The sequence below is a fragment of the Antennarius striatus genome, chromosome 9 (genome assembly GCF_040054535.1).
Source record: "Antennarius striatus isolate MH-2024 chromosome 9, ASM4005453v1, whole genome shotgun sequence".
Lineage (NCBI taxonomy): Eukaryota > Metazoa > Chordata > Actinopteri > Lophiiformes > Antennariidae > Antennarius > Antennarius striatus.
This window is the reverse complement of record NC_090784.1, coordinates 19,495,877-19,523,808: the sequence shown is the minus strand read 5'-3', so window position 1 is coordinate 19,523,808 and position 27,932 is coordinate 19,495,877. Positions and strand designations below refer to the sequence as shown.

General features: G+C 40.9%; 1 protein-coding gene across 6 annotated transcripts; it reads left to right on the top strand.

Moving 5' to 3' along the window:
- map7d1a (MAP7 domain containing 1a) lies at positions 1-27,932 on the top strand. Of its 6 annotated transcripts, none has more exons than XM_068323905.1 (19): positions 2-402; positions 10,064-10,276; positions 12,475-12,543; positions 13,155-13,175; positions 15,423-15,586; positions 15,735-15,846; positions 17,328-17,432; positions 18,586-18,708; positions 18,812-18,957; positions 19,262-19,392; positions 20,042-20,280; positions 21,082-21,328; positions 21,714-21,894; positions 22,370-22,474; positions 23,805-23,855; positions 23,948-24,005; positions 25,047-25,125; positions 25,471-25,706; positions 26,945-27,932. In XM_068323905.1, the coding sequence occupies exons 1-19, from the start codon at positions 372-374 to the stop codon at positions 26,953-26,955; spliced, it is 2,322 nt and encodes a 773-aa protein (XP_068180006.1). In that variant the 5' UTR covers positions 2-371; the 3' UTR covers positions 26,956-27,932. The 6 variants fall into 6 exon arrangements, with proteins under 6 accessions (XP_068180010.1, XP_068180006.1, XP_068180005.1 ...); XM_068323904.1 differs by having other exon boundaries at positions 3-402; positions 25,468-25,706; XM_068323906.1 differs by lacking the exon at positions 13,155-13,175 and having other exon boundaries at positions 3-402; positions 25,468-25,706.

Genomic DNA, 27,932 nt, shown 5'->3' with positions numbered 1-27,932 from the left:
CATCAGCTGTGTTGTGTCGCAGAGTGAGAAACTTCACCTCTCCTCTTCACCTCTCCTCTCAGCGCTTCGTTTCTCCAAATTCCTTCAGACACCGATTTATCTGAGTCCCCCTCGGCGGCTGCTAGAGTCACCGGCACCCAGCTGCTACTGTCTGTTGTTTTTTTTGTTTTTTTTTTGTCTGTCTGGACTACCTCAGGGTGGTTTTCCTGCCCGGTTTTTTCAGGACATCGGGAACAACTGGAGTGACTCGGCGAACTCCCCCCTCCCTCCCCCCCCATTCTGCCTGAGGAATGAGACTGACGGAGAGGAAGAGCCCGAACTTGCTCGTTTGAAGGAACAAAAGAACAAAAACCGAGGATACTATTGTCTTAATGGAGCAACAGACTCTTCCAGAAGCAGCATGTAAGTCTTAATTGACGGTGTTTCGGTGAAACCTAGCTTACACCTTCATCCGCTTCGTTCCTATAAACAGGCACGAGCGCGATGTGATTCGCTGTCACGTTTATAACACTGTATTTAAAGTCGCTGTCGCGTTTATAACACTGTATTTAAAGTCGCTGTCACGTTTATAACACTGTATTTAAAGTCGCTGTCACGCAACTTTACAGCTGCGTGGCTCGTTTTTTGAAGGTGTTGGTGAACGCTGTCATAACTGAAGTAGACACTCCAGAAAAAGAGAGCTTGATCCGGAATCAATTTGCCTAATGAATTAAGAATAATCCATTGGGAGGTGCGGATGAAGCCAGATCACAAAATCATAAAGCTTACGCCCTCTGGCTGTTGTCCACAAGTTGGACACCCAAACCTCTAGACAGATTTAAGTCATATTCATAATAACAAGAAGACATTCAGTCGATGTTGTTGGCTGTTCTTTCCCAGAGCGCAGCTGACAGGCGCATAATAACACAATTTGCGCTAGATGAGGTAATCTCACTTGTGCCATCCCATCCCCCTTACTATGTTATGTTTAGCTTACTGCTAACGTAACACAGACGGTGTGACATCCCTTCCTTTTCACTCTTTGTTGGGGGTGGGGGGTGGGGTGTCCATGCCATGCTTGGGTGCATCATTCTCATTTTTCTAATGATGCAGAGACTCAACAAACTCTTGACATCAAGCCAATGTTGACTAGAGGCTCAGCTCAACCCCTTCCCAATTGTAGAAGAACAAGTGAGTCCAACTATAGCACTCCTTCTGGATCCAGCTTACTTATTGCTTTATATGTGCAATTTCAAACTGTTAACCCGTGATCATGCAGTTCAAGGCCAATGTCATGTCTGCACACTTAAAAATGAACATTTTACACAGACGAGACCATACGCCCACGTCGGAATCCCTCCAAATTAAGGCTGATCAAGCTAACTAGACGTGTCTCCTAACTGATTCATGCTAAACCTTTGTGAGCTGATATGTCGCCCTTTTCTGCAGATAAATGGGAGCAAACAATGTGACCTCCTACATTTGACAAAAGAAAACTTCCTTCCTGCTGACAGTGGACTTCATAGAGGCAGTTTATTTTGGCGCAGGATTAAGCAGGAGGGATGTGCTCCACCCGGGTCGTGGGAATTCTGAATAGTGAATTTAAAGTTTCTTGAAATTGCCATGAAGTGTACAACTGTACAGCTGGGAGGGGCTCTCAGCATTTGTGTTATGGTTCAAAGCGGAATCCCTAAAGTTAGTGTTCCATTTTTAAAAACAGATTGGTGCTGCAGTGGGCAGGATCCTGAGGATGTTCCTGTATTCACCTAATAATGGAGAGAGATAATAATAGTAGGTGACTTGGGTTTTGCGGGCAGGATTAATTGCGAGTAAGATTGTGGTGAATTGACTATAATGAGATTTTCCAGAAAGTTTCTCTGAATGTGAATCCATTCATAAAAGAAATCATTCATGTCAGATATGGTATACAAATATAGGTTTTTTTTAAAAATAACTAACAGCACGAACAGTCACTTAACATTTGGAAAAGCAAATGCCTCATTTTATGTATGCAGTTAGAATAAATATATTAATAGATTTGTATCAGAGGAAGAAAATACCACCATTCTTCCTGTTTTTAATCTCCTATCAGTCACTGTAGAATGAGTCAGCCAATATGTGTGGGCTCCATGCTGCATGATCCATTTAATTACTAGGTTGCAATTACAGATTACTTTGTAAATCATACCTCCAAAAGCCATAGTTAAAGAATTAAAGCAGCAAATACAGAATAACTAAACTGTTCGATGCTGTTTCATGAGCTGCAACCTTTCATTTGATGTTTAGATTGATTAATAATTCATGTAAGGCAACTTTGGATAGTGTTGAAGGTATAGGAGACTGGAAGCTTCTTGGTCCCAGCATGTCAGGATATGTTGAAAGCCCATATTCATCACTTTTGTTGAAGGAATTCAGCCCCTGCCCCTGTGTAGTTAGGAGAAAGAGTTGAAAGGAACACCTGGGACCCAAAAGAAGTGACTGAAGTCATGCCAGTACTCTGGCAGTGAGATCTGCTTTTGAACCCGCAGTGTAGTTTTTAGATGGTACTTGAGCGTGTTGGATTTGAAATAAAACACTGACTGAGATTCAAGAGCAGACGTCTAGCTTAATGGACAGTGCTACAGTCCTATTCCTGAATTGTTAATGCTTTTTTTTTTTTTACTTTATTTTTTATGTACATTTTAGTGTGCTTCAGTACTGCCCCGAGGAGATCTCCTTTTAGCGGCAGATAGTGCAGGTCTACTAAATAAGAGAGTGGACTAAAGGACAGTGAGGATGGAGACAAAAAGAAAATGAGGCCCAGAGTAATGTGAGAATAGGTGAAGAAGAAAAATGGACTAAATTGCTTTCTCCTGATGTCAACTCCCCTACAATTGAGGAGGCATGACATCATTTCTGGTCCACTCCGTAGTACCCAGGTCATGTAAATCACTGTCCAAACACCAATCTGTTGTGAGGACGAGTAGAATAGGGTGAAAAAAGGTAGATCTTTAACTCGCCACTCCGAAAAGGCAAATAACGTAGAAAGCCTTCAGATCAACCAGCAGCCAAAGTGTGTCAGCCCGTAGACCTTGCAATACTCTTCCAGGAAACAGCCACTGAAAGAGGTCGATACGTGCAGGCAAGTGAGCGAGCAGTGTTTGCTATTGAATGTCAGAGATGACCTCATAGATAAAATGTGAGGGACTCCCACTGTAAATTATCAAAAGATAACTAGGTGTATATGTTGAAAAATTCAGTTTATGTTAGCTTTTTGGGGAACGATAAGATCATTGCAGCTTTGGCTTCTCTGGATCATTCAAATCTGAAGTGAGGTGGTGGGATCGAACATGAAACCCATCATCAGAGCCTCTTTCTAGCTGGGAAGTCCTGTGTTTTTGTCTAGGGAGACCAAATCCAGTTAATGATAGTGCTGGTTATAATTGTATGTCGAAGAGACGCAAAATTACCATTGAGGCTTGTTGCATTAGGTAATGTTTACAAAAATAACCATTCTGAGGAAATGGCATGTCTTAGCTACCTCAGACCATACAGTACTTGTGATGTCAACATTAGCAATACAAACTTGTTTTTATCTAGTTGTATCTGCCACATGTTACTTATAGTATTTTCCTACGAAAAGACGATATAAAAATTTATGGAGGTGATATGAGATGCGTCATTGGCTTCGGTAATATCAGTTTAATGCCAGGTAGATAAAGCTTTGTTCGTCCCTAATTAGCTGAACATATACTGTTGAAGCCAACTGAATGGATTTCTAATGAAAATATAATAGCATATAACATTGTATTAGATATAAATAAAGTAGTAATATAAATTTTCAGTGTAAGCCTCCGATCTGTCATGACTTCAGTTTCCTCTCAAGTCTATTTTACCTTTCTTTTCAATAGACCCAAATAAAATGTGGAAGACAAAACTACAAATAGTTTAATTCCTATTCTGCTTAAAACTGTTCTGTCACTAAAACGTGACAGCGGACAAGTAAACCGTGTCATTGAGTCCATTGGGAATTAGATCACAATGTCACATCCCATCCCCCTAAAATGGATGTGGAGCAGGTTGCCAGGAACAACCGGCTGGCATGCCGATATACCGCTCCCACTCGTAGATTATGCGTCCTCTGATGTCATGGTTGTTGGTGTTGATGTTGGTTGTTGACGCTCTCCCCTACGACTTGGTCAGATTCTTTAGGTTACTTACGCGTTACGTGATAGCATTTTGCTGCAGCAGGAGATGCATGATCCTCCAGGGTGCTGCTGCTATTTCAGATAAACAGAGCCTTTCATTAGTGCAGTGACTTCAGCGCATACTCTATGCAGGAGAGAGCAGAAGCAGCTAAATACCAGTCATTGTCCTCAGGCTGGGCCAGGTGATAGAAAGAAAACTGTTGCAGTCACTGATCATAGCATCAGTATTATCCAGCTGATTGACATGTCATGGGGAAAAGCTGTCTTATCTTGAGTGTTCGTTGGTATGCACTACACTGATTCCAAAGAACAGCCTCAGCTGATCTTAATTTGTTGGATAAAGATCAGCTGAGAATTGATCCATTTATCAATATTTTTAGGTTGTGAATCCACGATCTTAAATGGTTTATGTGATATTATGAAGAGCTTTTTTTTTTTTTTTTTAAGATAAAGTTTTAAAAGTATTTTTGGTAGTGTTCAAGTGCAGTTTTCTCCTCCGTTATTGGCAGATCTATTGAAAACCTTGGTCTCCAAACAGGCCCACCAACACCCCCAGTCAGTGCTTGTTGTTTACACTGCTCTTCCTGTGTGTCTGGGCCCCCTTGCCCTCTTACATCACCCTATTCGGCACAGGAAGGACACAACAACAGCGTGAAGGGGCAATGGGTTAGGTGGGGGTAAGTGATGAGGTAGCTGATTATTCCTCTGGTCCATTCCAAATGAGATGCAGAGCCACCCTTTTCCCTTTCCAGTCCCTGCATTTCACACTCAGGGTCTCAGAACCATTTCCATATCTCCTGCTTGCCTTATTTCCACTATTCCGAGAACAGGCTGCCTTTCAAACCAGTTTCCCCAAGTAGTTTCTAAAAGATTAGGCATTACTAAGAGCTGTTGTATTTCAAACTTTGTGTTATTCGTATGGCCTATCTGACTGTGTGCTTACTATTCTTCTTATGCTTAGCACTTGGATTCATAAATATTGAAGACCTTCTGTGTATTTCCACTTATAGTGTTCTGGCAGAACATTAGCGATGCTTGGAATGTTGCACTGGGAATCAGCAGCAGCTGAAGGTTCTGTTATTTAGGACTGGTCACTATCCTGTAAGCAAGATCATTTTAAGTCTTTGCCTTAATCCTTATTGTTTGTTCCATACCCGTAATGGTTTTCTATGGGGCAGTTTCACATGAACGTTGCATTTTACAACTATTTACACTGAAGGTATCCTTCCCTGGGTGGTTAATAAGCAGTACTGCCTTAAGAATGTGCTGTCATAGTTTACTGCTTCTGTCATAAAGTGAGTCACTTGTTTTTCTGTGCCACGGAAGACACACTCTTTTCTTACCTTGATTCATGTCCCTGTGACAGTGAGTAACAAGTAGAAAAATAGCAACGTTGTACATGTATATTGTCTGAATCCTATGCTTAGCAGCTGTCAAACCCTAAAGCCCTTAGGCCCAATCCATGTGAATGAAAAAAAATGTTGAAACGACTCATCGGCTGCTGCAACTTAATAATTATACAGTTATTAAAATAATGAAAATGGAAGCACTCATGCAGTTTTTGGAGCCTGTTTCTCCTTGGAGAAAATAATGAGCTTTGAAATCACATTTTTTGTGGCCGTATTTCCAGTTCTGACTAGGTTCTTCCCTCAGAATTTCATTGGCCAAACTGTAAAGCACTGAATTCCTTCGTGCTTACACATTGGGAGAGAATGAGCTGCACACATTCTGTGCTACATTTTCCCAACCAATATTTGAATTCAAACATTTTATTTTGCGTTATTAGGGTTGGGGATTCAGAGGACAGTTTTATTTCAACTCTGATTTTAATTGGAGCATTGATGCCCATCAATTGCAGATATATATATGAAGATCATAAATAGAACAAATGCATACACCATAGTCCATGGAGATTCCTGTCTAACCTCGTCTGTCAGCCTGTCCATCACCATTGCGAACAAGAAGGGGCTCAGAGCTGATCCCTGATGCAGTCCTCCACCATGAGTCTTGCATGTGAAAGAAACACAGCACATTTCTTTACCAAGACCCCTGAAGACGAACTGATGGAGGACACTGAAGGCATTAAAATATCTTAGATGTTGGCATTGGATAATAAAATCCTCCAAAGTGTTTTTCTGTGTTCAGGCTTGGTGGAGATTTGAGCATTGCAGAGACTTTGGAGTGCATATAGTCATGAATATAAATAATGGAAATGACAGACGGAATTCTAATGGCTTTTGGCTAGAGCTGACTTCTGGGGAACAGTCAGTACGTAAGGACAAAGTTTAACGTTAAAGGACAGATGGATAAATCTCCTGATGTACGGGTTTTATAAATACAACAATAGGCTGCTTCTGTAGGACAGTGGCAAATAAATACTGAATGAAATCAAAATAATTTGATTAGTTTTGTTCAGGTCATATTGATATTTTCTGTTTGATAAAGCAGCCAGAATACAGAGTTCATGGAGTGTTGAAAACATGTTGTAATTACATTGAGTATATTTGTACAAATATTTCTTCAGTGTTCACTGAGTACGCCACATGATTATGTCATATCTTGTTTGCTGTAAAGCAGTGGTCCCCAACCCCCGGGTCGCGGACTGGTACCGGTCCGTGGGTCATTTGGTACCGGGCCGCTCAGAAAGAAGAACTTATTTACATTACTTCCGTTTTATTCATTTCAGAGTCTGAAAGACGTTAAATTTGAAAAGTGACGTCTGTGTGAAATGACGCACTGACAAATTCATGTCTCGGTCACGTGACAGGTTATCAACACACACACAATGAAGCGCCCATAAACGCACCAGTGTTCTGGAATAAAGTCAAGGCAGATTATCCTGAGATCGCCCAAAAAGTATCGAAAACCCTGTTTCCATTTCCAACCTCCTGTCTTTGTGAAGCGATTTTCTGCTGTGACCGAAAACCAAACCAAACTGCAGAGTAGACCAGACATATGGTACACACTTCAGGTTTCATTGTCTCCCGTTAGCCTTAGATCAGTGGTCTTCATCCACTAATTCTCATTATTGTAATTACTATTATTTGATTAACTTGTTCACCTTTCTATTGGAAATGATCAATATTTCTCCTGCGTTGAATGAACTGATTGTAAGTCGCGAAATTTCAAAATAGACCTCATCAGTGCAGTCACTTGAATCCAGTTTTTAATGTAATTATTTCTTATAATTATTTCGTTTACAGAGACGAAATAGAGATGTTGATTATCAATTTATGAAAAAAAGTTTGTTTATTGTCTGTTGATGTCTACATTTTGCATAAAACCACTGCGGACGATTTATTATTAGACTACAGCTGTCCTGGCATCATTAACGATTATCGAGCAAATGAAGACCGGTCCGTGAAAATATTGTCTTAGATGAAACCGGTCCATGGCGCAAAAAAGGTTGGGGACCGCTGCTGTGAAGGGTCATTGTGGAACAGTTTTCCAAAAATATCTATCTCTATGTCAGCTCAGAATTTGCAGAAGTGACAGAATAGGAAATAAATTGAAGTACAATTTATAGTTTAAAAATGTATTCAAAGTCTTTTTGTGAAACTATTGATGAATTGAAATCATAGTTTTATTCCTTCATTCTTCCTTTCAGCCCCTTTCATTTCATCCATCTATCGTACATTCTGTTCTCCTGGTCGTCTGGTAGCCCAGACAGTTGGAGTACAGCATCAATCAGCTCTTGTTGCTCTCCCACAGCTCACATCTCGTCTGCCTCCGGAGAGCCTCAGGTTTCATTGGTATTCATTGTCAGTGCCACCAACATACAATAGCATGCCACACTTTCATGGTCTCCATCATAAGACTGATTGTCTGACCAGTCGTCCATAGTTCTATCAGTCAACCAGTGCTCTTTTTACTTTCACTGGATATGAAGTAATACAATACTTATTTGTAAGAGACAAAGATGAACTTAGCACCTCTGACCTCTGATTCCTAAAGTCATATTTGACTTCAGGGGTCTAAAGAAAGAACTCATATAAATTAAGCAGCCCCTTCAGCTTTGCACATAGCATCATTTGCTTGCAGAAGCCACAGATAATAGCAAGGATATGCTCTCAATACATTATTAGCAGAATGAAATAAAAATAAACAGGTGGTATTTCTTAATGGATTCCAGTAAGTTACGATTTATTATAAGGTCCTGGATGCCGTGTTGCACTCTTTTTAATTGCAAATAATATAAATTTTAAAATTTCTTCAAATCGCTGCGCCTTTGTGTAATTTTTACTCAGTGTCTTTTTGTTGTCATGATGTTGAACCCATTCCAGTGTCCATTTTCTACTCACTTCATCTTACCGGCATCCCGCACCACTGTCATTGCAGTGGTATGGCTGCTGTTTCATCGCCATGAAGAGACATCAACAATGGCACCCCTCACTGTTGGGGCACATTGCTGCCAAAAGAATTCTTATTTGTTTGTGGCATTCATTGACAGGGGGTAAACACACTGTTGTATCTCCCAGCTGAACTCTTTAATAGACCAGCTCATCCAGCTTGGGGTCATCAGCAATCTCAAGGTCCAAGACTGATGAGCAATTTTATGAGAAAATCTTTCATGTATTCACCATCAGCGTGACAGCCCCCTCCTGACTGAGTGGTGTTAAGCCGCAGCTCAATTTACAGCATGTTGCCCCAGTGTTTACCTTTAGAGACTATGCAGAAGAAACTGTGCTCCAAAAAGGTTCCACAGGAAGGGCAGGGGTACAATGCTGAGTGGACAAAGCCAAGTGTCCCTCCCATGAGGGTCTTTGTTCGACCATCACTGCTTAGGCAGACTAATGCTTGAGTAGGAGATTCAAGCAGAAGCCTGCCAAACGTGAGTCATGTTACTGTCCCGACACAGCAGCCCAGCAACTGTTTAATCAGTAGACAGTCAAAGCTGGCTCTTCTCAAAAAAATTTTGACTACTGGAAAGATGACTGTCATTCTGGTTTCCTATACAATTAATTTCTCCTGATGGAATCATCAGGATGCCAAAAAAGTAATTACTGCATCTTGTTCTGCCAGGCAGTAGGCCCATTCGCTCAAGCTAGTCTGTCAATAAATTATTAGCGCAGAAATGGTATTAGAGGCAGAGTTAGGGGCAAGCTCATGATCTATTATGTTATACTTCTAAGCATAGTGTAATCTCTGCAGCAATTAGGCTACTCAACAACTGAACGAAGCAACGTATGGTAACAGAACAGCTCATATTGGAGCTGTGTTCCTAGTAGAGGTAAGATCTTAAGCCCAAGTCCAACCCCGACCCGACCTGAAATTTGGGCCAGGTCGGGCTCAAAAAGTCAGTAATTACGTTCAGGTCGGGCTTTAGGTCGGGCTAGGTTTTTTTGGGCTCGGGCTTAAGATCTTATGATCCAAGCCCGGCCCGAACTTCTTAAATTAATATATATTTATATATTATGTATCTCAAACTAACGAATTCCCTTATAAAATTAATAATTTAGGTAAAACAGAAGCTGCTGTATGAGAAACATCCATCTAATGCCTGCTCAGTTCCCTCCATGCGTAAGCTACATCTCCCGTCACTTTACCTTTCCGATCGTACGCACTGAAAGTAGAGGCAAGATCTTAAGCCCGAATCCTTGGATTCGGGCCGAAATGTCAATAATTACATTCGGGTCAGGTCAGGCTTTAATACCCTCGGGCTCGGGTAGGGTCGGGCTGGATTTTTTAGGCCCCATCTTACCTCTAGTTCCTAGCACCATGAACTCCACCTCACACTTGTAGCTGTGGGGAGATTTACGTCACCCTCAGTGAATTACTTCATCACCTCAGCAATGAAAGGAATGAAGATGGACTTGTTGAGTTCCATTTCTTTGCTTGTTTTACCTTTTACCTTGTCATTTACTTGTTTATATTCTATGTCTCTCTCTTCTGCTCAGCTACACACACAGATCTGGACCTGAATCCTGTAAGGCCTGATCCGGAGGGGGAAAGCAGTCCCCCAGATACTGAGAATAACCTAAGAATGGAGTCTCCGATTAAGAAAGATTTGGACCGGAGACTAACTACATCCACAAAATCTCAGTCCATCGACCAGTCACCTGGGTCACCTGCATCACCTGCTCCAAGAGCGAAACGGAAGGAAAATAAAGGTAAACAAAATCCTATTTGACGATAACTCGAATAGAATTTTTTTTGCCTGATGTGAGACAGCACATGTCATGCACAACTGCACATCTATAATGTCCTGAGTTTGGTCAGTTCTCTGGAGGTTAGGTAATACTTCAGTGTGTGAGTAATAATGACCGCATGCTTTCGGATGTGAAACAGAATCCAATAGCGCTTCCGCAGATTATCCCTAAGTGTTGGAAGAATCAAGTAGGGTGTCTGCTTTGGCCTTGAATGTTTTAGGCATTATTGAATTAGTAAAGAAAATATCCTGGTGCAAAATGGAGTAATAAACTTTCCTGGTAAGTGGATGGCTAATGCTGCATGAATAACTCTGTACTGGTCCTTAATAAAAGGTGGGCAAAGGGAATGTCCACAGCAATTCCATTTCAGTGAGCCATGCCAAGAAAATTATTATATTGACCTCCTGGCACCATAGCCTTTTCTACAGTGCATATAACAGTGCAATCAAACCGTCAAGTATATGTTTGAAGGTTTTTGGAGTTTAAGCTTCTTTCCTCTCTCCCCTTCATTCTTTATTCTTAATCCATTCACTTTGGTCATGGTCTTTATTCCCTTAGCATGCGGGGAGGATAAACCCCCCTCCGAGTCCCACACTTCTCCCTCAAATTTAACAATGCTTCCAGTTGGAGCACCTTTTATCACATCAGTCAGTTCAATAGATACTTTTGTGGTGTTCTGTGTTTATGTGCCAAATTTTTAGAGAAATATGTAGTTTCATCTAAAGCCAAAAATTATGCACAATTCTCTTTTTTCCTGATTTTAAAGCTCTATTCTGAGGCTTTGCATCAACCTTAAGTGACTTAAGTGAATACTAAAAGCCCTCTGTTCATGTAAATAAACTTTGAGCTGTCCACTCTGGTATCAAAGAAGTGTTCACTTCCTACCTTATGGTTTAATTGCACATTTGCACAGTGAATGGTGCAAACTAAACAGTGCAGTATATTGTACATTTTTGCCTTTGTTCTTCAATTTAAAGGAGACATGAGCACAGAGCTGAGAAGACGACAGTGTGTATTTATTTGGCCATTTTAGTTTTGCAAGCTTTGTGCATGTGACATTGTGATTAACATGGTGGTGAGCTGCAAACGGCAGCATATCACACGGCTTTCATGGTCCTATAATTATCAAAGTGGGTCACAAGTTCTTCAAGGAGAGTCTGCACGGCGGTGTATATATGATTCACGTTTCTGCATATTAGACGTTAGTGACGGATGAGTTATTTCATATTCCATGTTGAACATAAGGTCTGTGAAGAGTTAACATGGTATGGATATTCAAAATGGACCAGGACTGGCCCAATGTTTCACATTAGGTAATTTTACCAGCTGAAGACACAAATGCATATCACATTGCAGCTGCTTTGATTAATGCACATTCAGAGCCAGTTTATGTGTGCAAGGAAACATCCCTTTAGTGTAACCAGCAGTCTAAATTCGAAAGATGTAACCGGGAGTTTTGCATTCATTCCATTCACCCAGGAAGTAGACCCAAGCTGAAATGAAAGAACAAGGTCTGGATTCATGAAATATCTTAGCTCTGTGTTTTCTTGGACAGCTGTTTGTCTCTGCGTTTTTTTTCCACGAACTGGTTCCAGTGAAGCTATGCATGCAATAAAAGTTTTTGCCTGTGTTGTATTGGATATAATATTTTAAAAAGTGATTATAGTTAAATGCGCATGTCTAGATGACAAACAGGTATGTTTAGCCTGCCACATTTTTAATGTTTTATTTTTTTTCTAAATCCATAAACTAACCTACAAATCATCTTTTCATTTCTTTTGTTTCCATTAGTGCTGAAATGTTTATGTCATCAATTTCCTGTCATTGTTTTTTGGCTTGTGTTTTCATGTGGTGACATTATCAAGTTAGAAGTCTCTGGTGTGCTCATTTTGCAATAATGAATAAAACATTTCCACAAATGTGGATTAATGTTGCTTCAGGTTAGTTTTGGTTTCATGGAGGTCAGACATTCTTTAATATGTTTACAGGGTTTTTTTTTAGATATAAATAATGCTAATCAAAATGCTGTTACATTTATTAATTAATAATAACACAACTTATGTTAATGTCTCATCATCCCAAAATCATATTTCTACTCTTTTCATCATCCAAATAACCCTCAAGGATTCTAATTATGATTTCTCTTTTTCTCATCTCAGACACCCTAAGGTCAGACGAAAGGCAGAAGCTTGCTAAGGAGAGGAGAGAAGAGAAGGCCAAATATCTTGGTAAGTAGAAACTAGGGGTGGAAGGATGAGCCGGTAATGTAGGAAGAGTGCTCCCCCTAGTGTTGGGGTGAAAGAAGGTTGTTGCTTTACACTGAAGTCATACAGTACATGGTGCTACTGGGATGTTTGAGAATGACTGAGATCAGCAAAGATTTAATCTCCAATATGCATGCCGAAAGACAGCAGCATGAATACATTGGCTTATCTTATTTTTTGATCCTATTGTTTGTCTGAGTTATTAATTCCTTACCTCAACTACACACTAAAATATATTTTAATAAACCTATTCACAAGTTAATACATTTCCAGCTTTTTTTTGATACAGTATGCTTAACATCTCTACTAACTTTATCGCAATTACTAATTTTACGAATGTTGAATTGATATATTTGATCAATTCCTGCAAGGTTTGTGCCTTGCTCTGAAGTCATCACGACTGAGGGCTGTACTTTCTGTGTCAGCTGATATTGCATCTGTCTGCCCATGTCCTTGTTTTTTTTTTAACAAATGGATGTCACGTTGTCACTTGGCTGCATTCAGCTGGCTGTACACTGCTTTGCATGTTTGACAGTTGCCTCTGTCTTCTTTCTCACCCCCCCTACCCCCTGCAGAAGAGCTCAGCATGTTGCAAGGTAAGCCACTCACCTATATGTATGTGGTGGTGGTGGGCATGACCTCTTTTGATCATTCTGTTACATTTGGATGTATCTGATAAATGAGATATAGTAGTTTGAGCTGGAGTTGGACAAGAAACCAAATGACATACAGACACTGGGAATCTGTGAACAATAAAACTTTACATATGCAGTACGTCATCCCAATTTTGTTCTTTCAACTTCTTATTTGAGAATGTAGTATTTAAAATCTGGTTTCAGACGCAGTGTTGTGGAATTGTTATTGTCAGGGTCCTTGATGGGAGATTACTGAAAGCCATGTTTTATTAATAATAAAAAACAAATTAAATAAAATTACAACATGGATTTCTGGTCATATTGCTCAGCCCTAGAGCCGTCTGTTTCATTTAGTCTTTAACTTGTTCCCTAATTTAAAATCAGTCACATTCATATTTTTCTTAGAAGGTTCCATCGCTGTAACATCTTCTCTCTCTGAACATCATTTGTGTTTGTGTTCATATAGGAACAGTCTGATCATATAATCAGTCGTTCAACACTTGATTTCTTTGGACTATCACACTCCTTTTTTGTGACACTGTGTTGTCCAATCCAGCAGTGTTTGCTAAGATGATCACACTTCATAGCAAGGGTCAGTCTACTTGGGCAATCACTGGGGACAACCCGATGGTATGGTCTGATTTAGTTATCTGTCAGACCTTGATGAAATGTTCATCTGTACAATACCAGCTTAAAAAGAGATCTTGTCAGCCATCACCAGCTATTTCAGAAAATCTGGAATTGTACTTGTACATTTTGAAATAAAAAAATTGTCCTCATCTGAATTGGTTACTCAACTGACTTGTCTCTCTTTGGTAAGATGACATGAATACTTCATCTACCAAAGATAGAGCAGGTCTCTGTTTATAAATATTTAATGTCTTACTATAGTATGTCCCAGTGTTAGTTGTCAGAACCAATCAGTGTTAGGAGTTGAACTGATGAATGCATTTTAAAGCAATGTCAGCTTCAGATGTTCTGAAATGGACATCTGTTCATCATGTTGAAAGCTGGTGCATGAATGATTGGATGAATGATAGAGAAAATAATGTGCTAACCTTTACATAGTTTGATGTCATCACTGAGCTCACAGACAGTTTCTGGTTCACCGTCTTCAAATATTCAAATTAGAAGAGCACCACAAACTGTCAGAGACCTGGTTTGCTTAGAAACAGCTGTTTTAGTCTTTATACATTATGTACATGTCCCAATGTTCCCAATGTGAGGAAGGAAGAAGATAACTTTTCCATATACAGAGCACTATCAGAGAAACCTTTAACCAGTTCTCAAGATTTCTTTACATCTTTTACTGCACAGCGTGGACGTGGAGTATTTTAAAAAAAAATTTATATACTGATTTTAATCCCCGCAGGGAAATTAGTATGTATTCTTAGAGTATGAATCACTTTACACTGTACTACAAATATTCAGTATTCTAAAGGTGAAGGAGAGACTTTTTGCATATCAGACAGTGGGACGCACTGCAGCCACTAATAGTTTTAGCAAAGTGTTGTTTTAAAAATGATTACACTTTTGGTTCTTTTTCTCAGAAAAAATCTAAACAGTGCACTTTGCAATATGCTTTGACCCCTCCAGCTTTTTAGCAAATACCTGTCAGTGCAATCTGAAATCCACAGATTGCTTGTTGCATCAAGTGTTCAGAGAACTAAGCCTTGCCTCCTTCGCAAAGACCAAATTCTTCATGGTGGTTTACTGTGCAGTTTAAAGAAAAATGGTGAGATCTGTATATAGAGGCAGCTGCAAAGAGGGTTTTTACACCTCTCTGAATAGCACAGGCAAAAGGGGGACTTTCCATATCAAAGGTAGCAGTTTTATTGATGCTGACATGGAGACTTGATGCAATTAGTGTGGTATAAAAGAAGCACAGTGTCTGTCTAACTAGAAATGTCAAGTAATTACATTAATATTTTTCAGAGTACATAGCACAATTGGAAAAATTGAATTGGAAAATCTAGTTGTGATGCAGTGGTAGACCTTTTTACTGTAAGTAATTTTACTGAAAATCACCAAACCTAAGAAACTGTGTGAAATGACTCACAACATGCATCACCCTACCCTTTAAACTAATCATTGGTGCAAACCTTACTTGGCTTACAAAGAACAAAGAAGGAATAAAAAGGGACCTTCTTTGTCCCTCTATCTTTCAGTAATCTCGCTGTCTTGGCTTTGTTTTCTGTCCCATCCTAGCTGCCAAAAAGACCCAGTGGTTGGAGAAAGAGGAGAAGGCACGGCAGCTTAGGGAACAACAGCTGGAAGAGCGCCGCAGGAAACTGGAAGAACAGCGGATCAAGGCAGAAAAACGACGAGCTGCCTTGGAGGAACGACAGAAACAGAAGCTGGAGAAGAATAAAGTAAGTTTGCTTGACGACACTGACTGTATTAAAAATTCATGCTGTGTCTGATGCTGCAGTACTTATGCATGGATCCTGTTCTGCATATAGCTTTTGATTCATTGAGCGTTTAAATAATATATCTCTCCTATCCTCTTATCCTTTCCAGGAACGCTATGAAGCAGCCATTCAAAAGTCCACCAAGAAGACATGGGCAGAAATCCGCCAGCAAAGATGGTCCTGGGCTGGTGCCGTAAACCAGAACTCCAGCCAGAAAGAAAGTATGTACAGTGATCCTAAACAAAAGTCCAAGGCTTATAATCACTGAAAAATGATTTATCCATTAATCAGTGATGGTACTGTTTTATTTGGACAGCACCAAAGATTGTTGACATCATATTTATTCAGATTAACTTTTCTGCCTTAGTCTTAAACACACCAGCACTGTCCTAACAGGGTGTTTTCCTTTTATTGATTTCTTCATGGTCATTAACTTCTAATCATGACCCGGCTGTATTGATCGCCTAAAGTGAAAATGCATTCAGCTACTTATTTCAACAGGTGCTGTAAAAAGGATTCTATCGACCAGTGGAAAACTGAATAATCCTTAATCTGAATTGATCAAAGGTCCTGACATTCCATTAGGCAATGGGATCTGAGGACATATGATTGCAGAGGCCATGTGATGGCATGGAACAATACAACAGTGCATCTTCAGTCACTTTGTGTCATCATTCCTTCTTCTAGCTCTGAAACTAAAACGCACAGAGTTCTATCTCAGTACAATTGAATCACCTCTAGCCTGGAGAATTATTGACTCTCCAATCAATCTCACCCTTCCTTCCTCCTTTACCAGCCTATCCATCTGGCAAACGACGGAAGTGAAAATGCGTAAACAGGCTGCAGTGACACGTCTGAGAGCTCAGGATGTTATTTAGGAAATGCTCAAGTGCATCCATCTTGGATGCCACCTCATCCACTGCTTAAATAAACAAGGCCCCCTCTAAAGCCAGCTTTAACTCCATTAACATAATGTTCTTGCGGAGAACTTTAAACTTTAAAAAGGCTTCCTGTAATAGTTCGGTGTGAGCGTGGTTGACATTAATTTTTGAGTTGATATAGTTGTGAAGTAGGTATAAACCTTTAACATTGAAGGATCATTTCACTAAAATCACTCAAAACAGCTAATTTCTTTCCACTTTCCAATTGTAGTTTTATTTGGTTTGATCAGAGGATTAAAATCATGTAAGATATGAAAAAATAAACTAAAAATGACCTGGTGTTGTGTGATGGCCAGTGTTTTCACCGGACCTTGTTGTCGCAGTGGGGTTTTGTGTTTATTAATGTTAGAAGTGCTTTTGCAAATCTATAATTCCCTGTCTGAAAACCTCAACAAATACAACCAATCTGCAGGGCACAAGCGGTGACCCCTTTAAATACAGCAGCCTTGAGTCATTCAGAGATATTTAATTTCACTTTCTCTCCAGTGGATGTCTGCCAACACTCCTCAAGGTCGGTTGGAGTGGACATATGGCACGCTGTGTGTGTGCACACACCATAAAACGCTGGACATTGGTTTATATATATGTTCAACACACGGGGATTTGCCTTAATGGGAACTGCACACGGTGCCAATCCATTACTTAACAGCATTATTTGTAGAAGCAGCATTCAAGCGTAAGAGTTCTTCAAAAGATCCCTTTCTTCATTTCTACCATGTGGCTTGTGTGAACATCTGTGTGGCGCTCTCTTGGCTTCCTAGGCAGATGCTCTGTGTCAACGGTCAACCTGCCTAAACATGTGGACTCTGTTATAAACAAGCGACTGTCCAAGTCCTCTGCCACGCTCTGGAACTCCCCCAGCAGAAGTAAGGCAACATCTGGAATGACCCTCTCCCCCCTCCGACATCATTCTACCACCGCCAGCACCTCAGAACCTGCCCCATTCTTGTTCCCCATTTATTCAGTTCTTTCCCCTTCAATTACATGTCCACTCTTGTGCTTGATGGCTGAAAGCTGATTCATTTCCGTTTTCCAAAAAACAGTTTTTATTTTTATCTATATTGTTGCAGTGCTTCCGACATGCTTGTATTTTTATGTATTTTGTATTCAGTGTATTTTGTTTTTGTATTCATTTTACAATAATTTTATTGGTTGATTGTACAGTGGTCATTTCATCTGTTTCTCCATCAATGAATTGCTTTGTGGTCATTTTCATCGTGTACATACGATTGTTGTCTCGAATGTTCTAGCATTTCATTATGTTGAGGCGGGTGTGGATCTTAAATGACAAACATGTATTTGAATAAACCTTCCTCAGGCTTTAGATGAATGCAGATAGACAATTAACCAGGTTAAAGTGTACCTTAGAGGACAAACATCTGAGTTTAAAAAAAGTGGAATCAGTTGTAGAGTCAGGATTTTTCAGGAGATGACATTCTGAAAATTTATCTGGAGCAGAGACTGTTGCAGAAAATAGATAGGTAACTGTGTCTCTTGTTCTCCTCTACCCCAACACAACTATGCATTCTGCCCGTGAACATTCACTGTTGCATCTTCCTCCTCCTTGAAGACAAAGCAAAAGGTGTGTCCCACAAAAAAATGGTGATGCTTCTCCAATATTTCCTCTAATCGTGGGCTTCAGGCTTTGGCTATAAATAAAACTGGATTTTTAGATAAGCAGATCAAATATCTGGTATAAGTACAGGCTGCTGGGCTCTTTTTTTTGGGTCTCTTTTCATGGTAATGAGATTTGTTATCAGGGTTTTGGTGTCTTTGATTGGGTCTTTATTCTATATTTTATCCAGGCAATGACTTTTTAGTATGGTGTTTCAATGTTGAAGGGCAATTCTGCATAGATTGATTTCAAATGGGCTTTAATATTTCGGGTCCGACCTCGATTTGGGTTTTTATATTCTAACACTCAAGTTCTGGTTCAACTGTGGTCAATTCATGGGTAATCTTTAAACTCGATAGAGAAACTTTTATCTAACATCTATCTAATTGTTTCTCCAATTACAGCCCGCAGCCTCGCACTGAGCCCGTGGGAAAGCAGTATAGTCGACAGGCTGATGACGCCAACGGTATCTTTCCTTGCTCGGAGCCGCAGTGCTGCCAGCGTCCTCACCAGTGGGAAAGATGGTCGTAAGTTGAAAACGATTGATAGTCACCTTTGTCGTACACTGAACACATTAAAGAAGAATGTATGGATGTTGGCAAACTTTTAATGGTCAATTTCTCTCCCCAGACTCTCCCCTCTGCCCCCGCTCAGCTTCGGCCAATCCCCTCACCCTGTGCATACACCAGCCTCATCACCGCTGCTCCGACCGCTGGAGAGTGACCTCCAGCACACCAGACATCACCCAGCGGCAACACAGGCGGAGCTCCACACCCGTAAGTCTGCCTGATCACAGTTTGTCCAGTGAGAAAGATATGGGGCAGCTCTCATGTGAGACACTAAATGATCAACTAGTATGGAGACGGTGACTTGCTCAAGGACACCTCAGCAGTCCTCAGGAGGTGAACTGTCACCTCCCACAGCCAATTTTGTGTCCACATGGGTCTTGAACTGGATACCCTCCAGTCCACAGCCCAAGACCTGGTGTACTGAGCTACGTCCACCCCAATGCTTGGTGTCCTACTGTTAGTTGAAATGCACAGAAAAGTTCTGAGATTTGTCGTACTTTTTGTTACACAGATTGGTAAAAATAAGAAGGAAAAGAAAGACAAGGAGCGAGAGAATGAGAAGGAGAAAAGTGCCCTCAGTAATGAGATGGTGCTGAAGAAAAGACAGTCTCTCCCCAGCATTAGACACAGAGCTGATCCAGGGTGAGTATTTCCTTTCAACTCATTCTAACTTACTAAATTTTCACTATAAAAATGGTATGTGTGTGTTTTATGCTAACTGCCAATCTTTTTATAGCAGACTCCTGTTTATGATGATAAATTCCCTGCTGACACATTTAACAAAGAGCCTTTAATATGGCTGATCATATATTTCCTACTTAGACTGCACATTGTGGCAGCTGCTGGCATGATAGTATGACCTGGCTTAAGGTTTACCTTACCTACCTTTGACCCAGCTTGTTTCTGGTCACTGGCTGGGTTAGCCAGAGCGACCATGTTTACGTCTGCAACATAATAACTACGTATTTCTCGCTCTGTTGGAGTCAAGGCAGTGAGTCAAAGATTCCGGGTCGTGCAGCCGCTTCCTCTTTTTTTCAACGGGGCACTGCAATAAATGACATCTGTGGGAGAAGGGACATCAAAAGTCAACAAAGAGCTCTGCTGTTAGCTGACAGTGCCTGAGGACAGAAAATAGTTTTCTTGAGTGTAATGGATGTTTCTCCTTGAAGTTTTCTAGTGGCCGTCAGGTGTCTCTGGTGCATGTGTCCATGTCCGAAAGAACAATGTCTCCAGCTTGGTGTGAATGCATTTCCATCTCTCATAACTTTGTTTTCCATTTCCTTCTGTCCAGTCCCAGTCCTCTATCCAAACCACGGACATCATCACCAGCCAAGCCTAAAGGCAGAACTGCATCACCTAGCCCTGCTGCATCCCCCAAACCTCTGTCCAAAAGTGGAAGCCCATCAACCCCTAAAGGTCGGCCCAAGAGGGCGAGGACCCCTGCTAGGTTAGACCACCGCACTTCTTCCCCTGCTCCACTGGAAAGAGTGAGGGAGCCTCGAAGGCCGGCCACACCAGAGGAGAGAAAGGGTGAGTACTGTGGTCAGTGTCTGTCTGCTGTTCATAGGATTTTTCACCCACTTCGTCATCAGCATATTCATTTCAAGAACTTCATTCTACACTCCCCTCCCTTATATTCAAGAACCAAGAGTGTTATATTGAACCAAGAGTGATTGCAATTCTCACCATTAGTGATATTTCCGTATCAACCACCAACTGCCAACCCCAGCATTCTCATTTAAGATGTGTTTATTCTTGTCCTAGTGAGTGTGAAGTATAATGGACATTAATCTGTATTTTGATACCATTTTAAGATATTCAGTTTAATATTTTATTAAATATTTGTACAATCTTATGAAACAACACATTTTGAGTTTGGGTAATATCCCTCCAAAAGTCATATTGAATTTTTTTAAAAATGTATTTAATATATATGTATATAAATATACATATATAAAATTCTCACAAAGTTGTTCTTGTTCTGGGTTGGTCTGTATGTGGACATAAGAAGTGGGTTTAACAGTGCCAGAGTGCCTGGCAGAAATACCATCAGGCTTATTTAGTCATTTCATGAGCCACACACATCGCTAAAGGGCTGCGTTAATCAGCCTTAATTCTATAATCACCCACTTGTCAGGCTGAAACTGCGGCTGTTTCCAATCTCCAGTTGCTGCAGACAGATGTATCACAGTTAACAAGAGGAAATGCTGTTCTGTGTCAATACTGACTGTAAAAAGAAGCTACAAATAACGTCAGCAAAAGTTTTGTTTATCATATGATTTGTATATCACTAATAGTCCTCTGCTTTATGTTCTGTTCCTCTAACTTCAGCTGCTGCCTCACCCCATGCATCATCCACCCCACCCAATATGACTGCAGCTGCTCCTGCACCTGAGCCGGTGCATTCAGCTCCTTCGGTCCCTGCAGCATCATCTGCAACCTCTCCATCGACCAAGCCCATGGCCGGAACCAATGATCCAGAGGAGGCGGCTCGGATCTTGGCAGAGAAACGCAGACAGGCCCGAGAGCAGAGGGAGAGGGATGAGCAGGAGCGTCGAGAACAGGAGGAGAAGGAGAGGTCAGAGGAATTCCACCCTAATCCTAACCAGTCAACTCAGTTAGTTAAAAACAGGAACACTCCATACTTCATCACAGCTTATGTACGTCTGAGACCTCTCTACACCGGATGTCTGGAACCATTCAGGTTTTGATAGGTGGCAGACTGATTTTTTCACCACCATAGGTCCCTTGTGACCTTATGTTGACACTCATACTTACATTTAGTTTTACTTACTTATACTTACATTTACTTATTTAATCTGGTTTCTTTTTGTTGTCGCTTCAAACTTAGCTCAGCGAATATGGTTTTAATAAAGAGGAAATATCCTTTCCTCACTCAGAGGTTTTTGGCTCACAATTTTGTGGAAATTATTCATCCCCAGTCTTACTTCTAAATTCTGCAGGATCCTGAGGGAGGAGAGAATAGCAAGGGAGGCAGAAGAGAGGCGACTCAGGGAGGAGGAAGCCCGTGCCATGGCAGAGGAGCAGCGAAGGAGGGACGAAGCAGAGCGCCTGAGGGAGGAGAAGGAGGCTCAGGAAAGAGCCAAAGCTGAGCAGGAGGAGAATCTTCGCTTGCAAAAACAGGTATGGTGAAGATCAGTCACCAACATGGACATAAAATACTGGATATGCTTGGCAACAAGAAGATGAGACTAATTAGAAGCAGCTAAGTGAAACAGGACTTTAGCTAGTCGTAAGAATATTCATTTAACTTGTGATCAGGAGCATGATGACAATTGGCAGTCTATCTGACTGACTTGATATTGAGCACCTCCTTGTGGTCATTCATAGAAGTGGCGCTTGGAAACATTATCCTACAGTAATTCAAATCTTAAGTATTGTATTTCACTTTTAATGGATCTCACGTGGGTGCGAATGTTAAAAATAGACCTTTGTGTCTTAAAGGCACAGGGAAGTATTCCTTTTTTGGCTCTAAACAATACTCAAAGTCAGCAGCCACACCCCTGTTATGTAAAAAGTATGCTATTTTGGCTGACTTTTATTTCACATTCTGCCAGCATTAAAGTTGTGTTTGGATTCATGCCTGTGCGTGTTTCAGAAAGAAGAGGCCGAGGCTAAAGCCCGGGAGGAGGCGGAGAGGCAGCGTCTGGAAAGGGAGAAACACTTCCAGAAGGAGGAGCAGGAGAGATTGGAGAGGAAAAAGGTAGGGCAATGAGTCTAAGCCTGGCAGCATTGTCCCTTCAGACATATTTGAAAGCTGAAATTACTATTATTTTTTTCTAAATAACATATTTGGAAAAAATTTTCTCAGTCCTGTTTGGGACAGTTCTGAGTAACATTGAAAGAAATCAGTAAAAGCCAGCTCTAACAGTATAGTGCATTTATAATGAACTCTTGCCTCGCTGGAGGTAGCATATTATGGGGTCTGTACATTCTGTGGTCTGCCTTTTGACATTAAGCAGGCTTGAAATTAGAGTCTCTGAAACCATGATGAATGATGTTTTTGGCTTATCCTGGATCGGCTGTCTGCATGCCATGGTTTATCAGGGCTTAGACCGTATGTGAGCATGAAGATATATAAAGAAAAATAATGATGCCCTCGCTGCGTGAGGATTCATGCAGACTCAGAGCCTTGCATGTGTGTGTTCTGTGACCATGGCCATCTATCCAAGTATGCATCCCACAAACTCACGCCTCTATATGCTAGCTAAGCCTTTCTTTCCCCCTCTTCGTTTTTTCCATGTTGGACTGATTTTTATTTGGATATGCCAGGCCTGGCAAAGCCCAAGTCTGGTTCTTCCCTGTAACCAGCCCCACAAAAACAGCATATTCTCCACCCTAAAGACTTGCCTTTAGTCACACTATAACAGTAATACCTAAACAAAAGGGATTTTTGTGGTTAGTGGGCACAAGTGGTTTAAAAGTATCCTCAGGAGTGGCACCGTAAATTATTATTAGATGACTAAAAATCTGTAGGCCTGAGTTTTGCAGCCAAACTAAATGCCAAAGCCATGAGTGTGTGAGCCGTCCCCAAATAATCTTGTATTTAAAAATGTTTCACTTTTATGAGTGGCAGCTGCAGTCATCGTGTCACTATTGCGGGCTAGTCATGTCCTCGCACGAAGGTCATGTTTTGTATCAACCTTCTACTTCTACAAGCACACAGAACAGGTTTGTATTTTAGCAGAGCTTTAGCATCTCAGCTGTATCTACTGTTCATTGTTCAAACATTTGGTGTTCCAGCTGAGTATACAACGGCTGCTTCATTATTGGCTCAGCTCTACACTCAGAGACAGAACTGCTCCATTTTCACTGGGTTCATACTGTTTGCGCAAAAAAGCCTTTGATGCAACATCTATTTTGTCTTTATGGAGAAGCACCTAAGAGTAATATGTCAAACTCTGCTTTCTAGAGACAGTCAGATGGCCTATTATTTGTGCATTAGCACATCTGCCTTGATCCCTCACTGCTGTGTCATAGAAATCTAAGACATAGCATTTTCCCCAGTCTTACTCATGTCTGTCTTCCATCAGCGTCTGGAGGAAATCATGAAGAGGACACGCAAGACAGATGGAGGCGAAAAGGTTTGAAAACTGCTCAGTTTTGACTGAAATGAGCCAAATTTGAATGTTGTAATTTAAAAAAAAAAGAGTGAAAAATCCTTCTATCTTCACAGAAAGAGACAAAGTCATTTCCTCTTGGACTCGACGACAAAAAGACAGAGAGCAGTGAAGGTAAGCTGGAATAAAAAGCCTGAACTGGTTTTTCACAGGCTACTTAAGTGACTGAGGGAAATCTTTGCCAAGCCTTTAATGTGAAAGAATCATTTGGGGTAATCATCTAAATTGAACTCCTATTGATGTGTTATCTGTGGAGGGATTCACCACACAGTGGATGCCTTGTGACCAGCTGGTTCCAGGCATCCACTGAGGAGAGCATTTCCACTTCCTTAATGCTTCAAATTGCAATGCCAGATAAAATCCAGCTTTGGTGCTCATGTCTCTGGAGACGAACTCTTTCAAACCCATCTTTAGGGTGACATTTGTTGACACACTCCAACGCCTCTCCTTTGATCCTATACTGTTTCCATATGTTAGAAAAAACAAATCCCAGTCATCTGATTTACTTTTGTTCTTATTTCCCTTGTGAATCTTCTGCACATTCACCCATTCATGAGCATTTTTTGTAATGGTAACATTTCCGTCTCATATCCCTTAAACAGAGTTCTTCCTTTTTGTATAATAAGACGCATCTGTTTGTTAGCAGAGCCGTGGGAGGAAGAGTCAGACATTGACCTTTGATGCAAGGAATATTATATCATGATTACATACATTCTTCAAAAAACCTTCACTTGTGTTGAATCCTTCGTATCAGAACTTTATTAAGCAAACTGTATGTTTGGTTCTGTTATCCAGTTGTGAGATAAATGGGATCAATGTGGTTTGGAACACATGCTGTTGATGTCAAATTTCCCTCCAATGCAGGAAGACATTAGCATGCCACTGATGTGGTTCGAGGCCTGGCAAAAGTGAAGATTAGTCTTCAGCATCTTCTCAGCAGAGCCAATCCAGGATCCTTGGATCCGGACAAGTTAAAAATGCCCGAGGAAATCTGGCATCACGTTCCCACTTATTATTTTATTTGAACTTTTACCTGCATAAAGACACTAACAGTATTTTAGACACTGAGATCAATGGTATACAGTGAGTTCAGATGTTGATGTGGGTGGATAATTCACAAAGGATAAATGTGATGTTTTACTTTGCTGCCTCTAGCATCTGCTGACGATAAGCCAAAGTCAGAGTTTGACCCACCGAATAACAGAGGAAATGGACCAACCAATGACAAAGAGAGGTAAAATGACGCATCCTTTTATTAAATCCATTAGACCATTTCTTTTATTGATGCAGTACCACCAGGAACTGTATAAAGGTTGTGTGCCAGAAACATAATCTGGGAATTTATGTGTTGCTAATGTAAACCTCAGTGGAAAACACAAGCAGCTACAGGATTTGGGCCCAGTAAACATCCATGACACTGGGGGAATGATTTGGTTTCTTGAAATGTTTACTCTTTGTATTTGGACATGTTTTTTTAAGATTTCTGTAACTTGGATGTTGTTAGGATGACTCATAGTGTGAGTCACTCTGACCAATCATAACTACAACCACATTCTTCTCTGTTTATCCTGTCCAGTAGCCCTTCATTTCAAGCAGTCAATGGTGTGCAACCTGCGAGGAACGAAAATGGACTGTCCACCAAAGGAGACGCTACCCACTTTGGAGACATCATCCATCTTGCCAATCACAACAACACCAGTAACGGAGCGCGTGAAAAGTCTGAGACCGAAATGGCCAGCGAGCCCATTCTGACGTTTGAAAATGAGGATTCCTTTATGAAGAAGACGGGATCCATGAAGCCTCAGCATGTTGCAGGTATGGTTAACAGCCTATAAAACAGGCCTCTGTACAAATGACGTCATAGCCTCATACGTTATGCTAATTGGCAAAATATCCTATTAATAACCAAGAACAATTTATTTGTGTGAACTGAGTCACTTCCACATGACCTGACAAAACCTGCAGCACAAGTTACCATAGTTTGTGCTTTCATCTTTGGCATCAAGAGACCGTGAACCTGAAGTTCACGTAACTTCACCCCAGTGTAGACAGAGTAGCGTAGCATGGACGCCGCACTTACACTCACAGAGGGGGTGGAGATGGGATGTGGGAGAAACAGTGTATGGAAGGATGAAAAGAAGCCGGGTATCTTCATCCTGATGACAGCTTTTATTCAGCAGCCTCACTGATTTGGGCCTGCTCCCAGCGAGGAATTCCTAGAATGTCTGAGGCAATGAGGAGACCCTATCCACAAGTGCGACACTGCCAGGAGTTAGAAACAGGACTCCAAAAGCAATAAAGCACCATGTTACCCCTCATTTAACCCCCCTCCAAAGGCAACGTCAGCAACACCTACTCTCTCCTTCCTGCTAGTTTTTAAACATCACCAGATAGCCTGAAGGCAAGTCAGTGGTCAGAAATACCATCCAAAACAAACAGAAGTCCAATATATCTATTATCCATTTTGAAATCACATTTTAATGAATTGTTTACGTCATCCAACACCCCCACTCCACCCCCCCACTTGTGCACAGTGAACATTCTCTCGCCTTATATTCACTCTTGCGAATCCGGACACCCGAGACGCCTTTGACTTGGCAGAGCTTTTGCCGTGAGGGGCTATGATTGGGGAATATTGATATGCGAGACTGATTGAATGTTACAATGTAATTTCATAGGATTTATTTTGAGGCGCACTTCCAGCGTTTATTTGAACGATCGCACGTCAAAACTGTCCCGTCTCCGTCTCACATGTGGCCTTGTCAATCACAGATTTTCATCAATTAACCTGATTTGTATTCTGAATCGGACTATAAAAACGCCATTGCATTACTTACATGCACACTGGACAGTAAAAGTTTATAGGTTTGTGCTTCTGTAAGCTTCTTTTGCAATTAGTTGTTTTACCAGGTTAAAGGTTTACAGACGATGTCACAACTGATTAAATACAGCAACCCCCCATGGCTGCGAACCGGACTCAATTTCACCTGTTAGCACTACTTGATTAATCCTCGCTGGCTGCTGACCCTTGACCATTCTGCTCTCCCTCACAGAGGTCCTGTGACATAGCCCACTGTTGAAGTGCTCATCAAATTAGGCCACTGACCTTTCCCACCCTGGCCAACACTTGAACGGGGAACCCTGTGACCCTGTGCCAACCGGCTACCGTTTCCAGAGCCCCTAAAAGCAAACATGCTTCTCTCTGAAGACAACATGGGCCAAAGAAGATGACAACTTCTGGACACAAGCAAAAAAGACAAAAGAAGTGTTTCTGCATGCAACACAGGTGCATCAGTGTTAACATTTGTAAAGATGTTTGTAGCACAGATTTAGATGCACCTTAATACTCACCAGTCATCTTTTGGGACATTGCACTACAGCTGAGCAATTATTACGGGAAGATGAACTGATATTTTGTTATTTAGTTATTTAACTGGAAGAGAAATAAAGAAGACTGGGTACATTTTTGTGAATAATGTAAATTATGTCTGTGATAAATAAAGGAGGGAAGGGTTTGTGAATTCAAGTTGTTATGAAAGGGACTTTTATGCTACTTTATGCTAAGCAAAGCTTTTACGTGAAACACAGGTATTTAACATCCTGTCTGTAAAAAGAAACATAACAGTTTTTTGTAAAGGTAACAGAAATCTGGAAAGACATGTGAAGAGTATGTTTTCATGCAATGGCTTCTTAATGTGTGCAAACATACTGTGTCTCAGCTTCGGTGTCCAACATTGATTATGAAATAAGTCATCGATCCCTGAAGGGATTCACTCAGCTATTTAATGTTTTAATTCACACGTGCAAGCGTTACAGCTGTTTGGGTTTTTTTTTAAATGCCATGGACTCATCTGTATTTGAACTGCTGGTGTATATGCTATAATTATTTTAATGTGTGTTCCAAGATGAGTGGGAGTATCTAAAGTCTTATTAAAGACAAGCTATCCACTCTGTGGTCTCTTCCTCTGGGATTGTTTGTAGGAGGAAGTCATGATTCACATCTTCTGAAGTCAATATTAAAGATCCTCAGATCCGATATCC

Bases quoted from the DNA above. Each gene is read 5' to 3' on its own strand.
- map7d1a (XM_068323904.1), top strand. From the start codon at position 372: ATGGAGCAACAGACTCTTCCAGAAGCAGCAT. The intron at 15,587-15,734 runs GTAAGTTTGCTT...TATCCTTTCCAG, and splicing joins AGAAGCTGGAGAAGAATAAA to GAACGCTATGAAGCAGCCAT. The intron at 22,475-23,804 runs GTAGGGCAATGA...GTCTTCCATCAG, and splicing joins AGAGATTGGAGAGGAAAAAG to CGTCTGGAGGAAATCATGAA.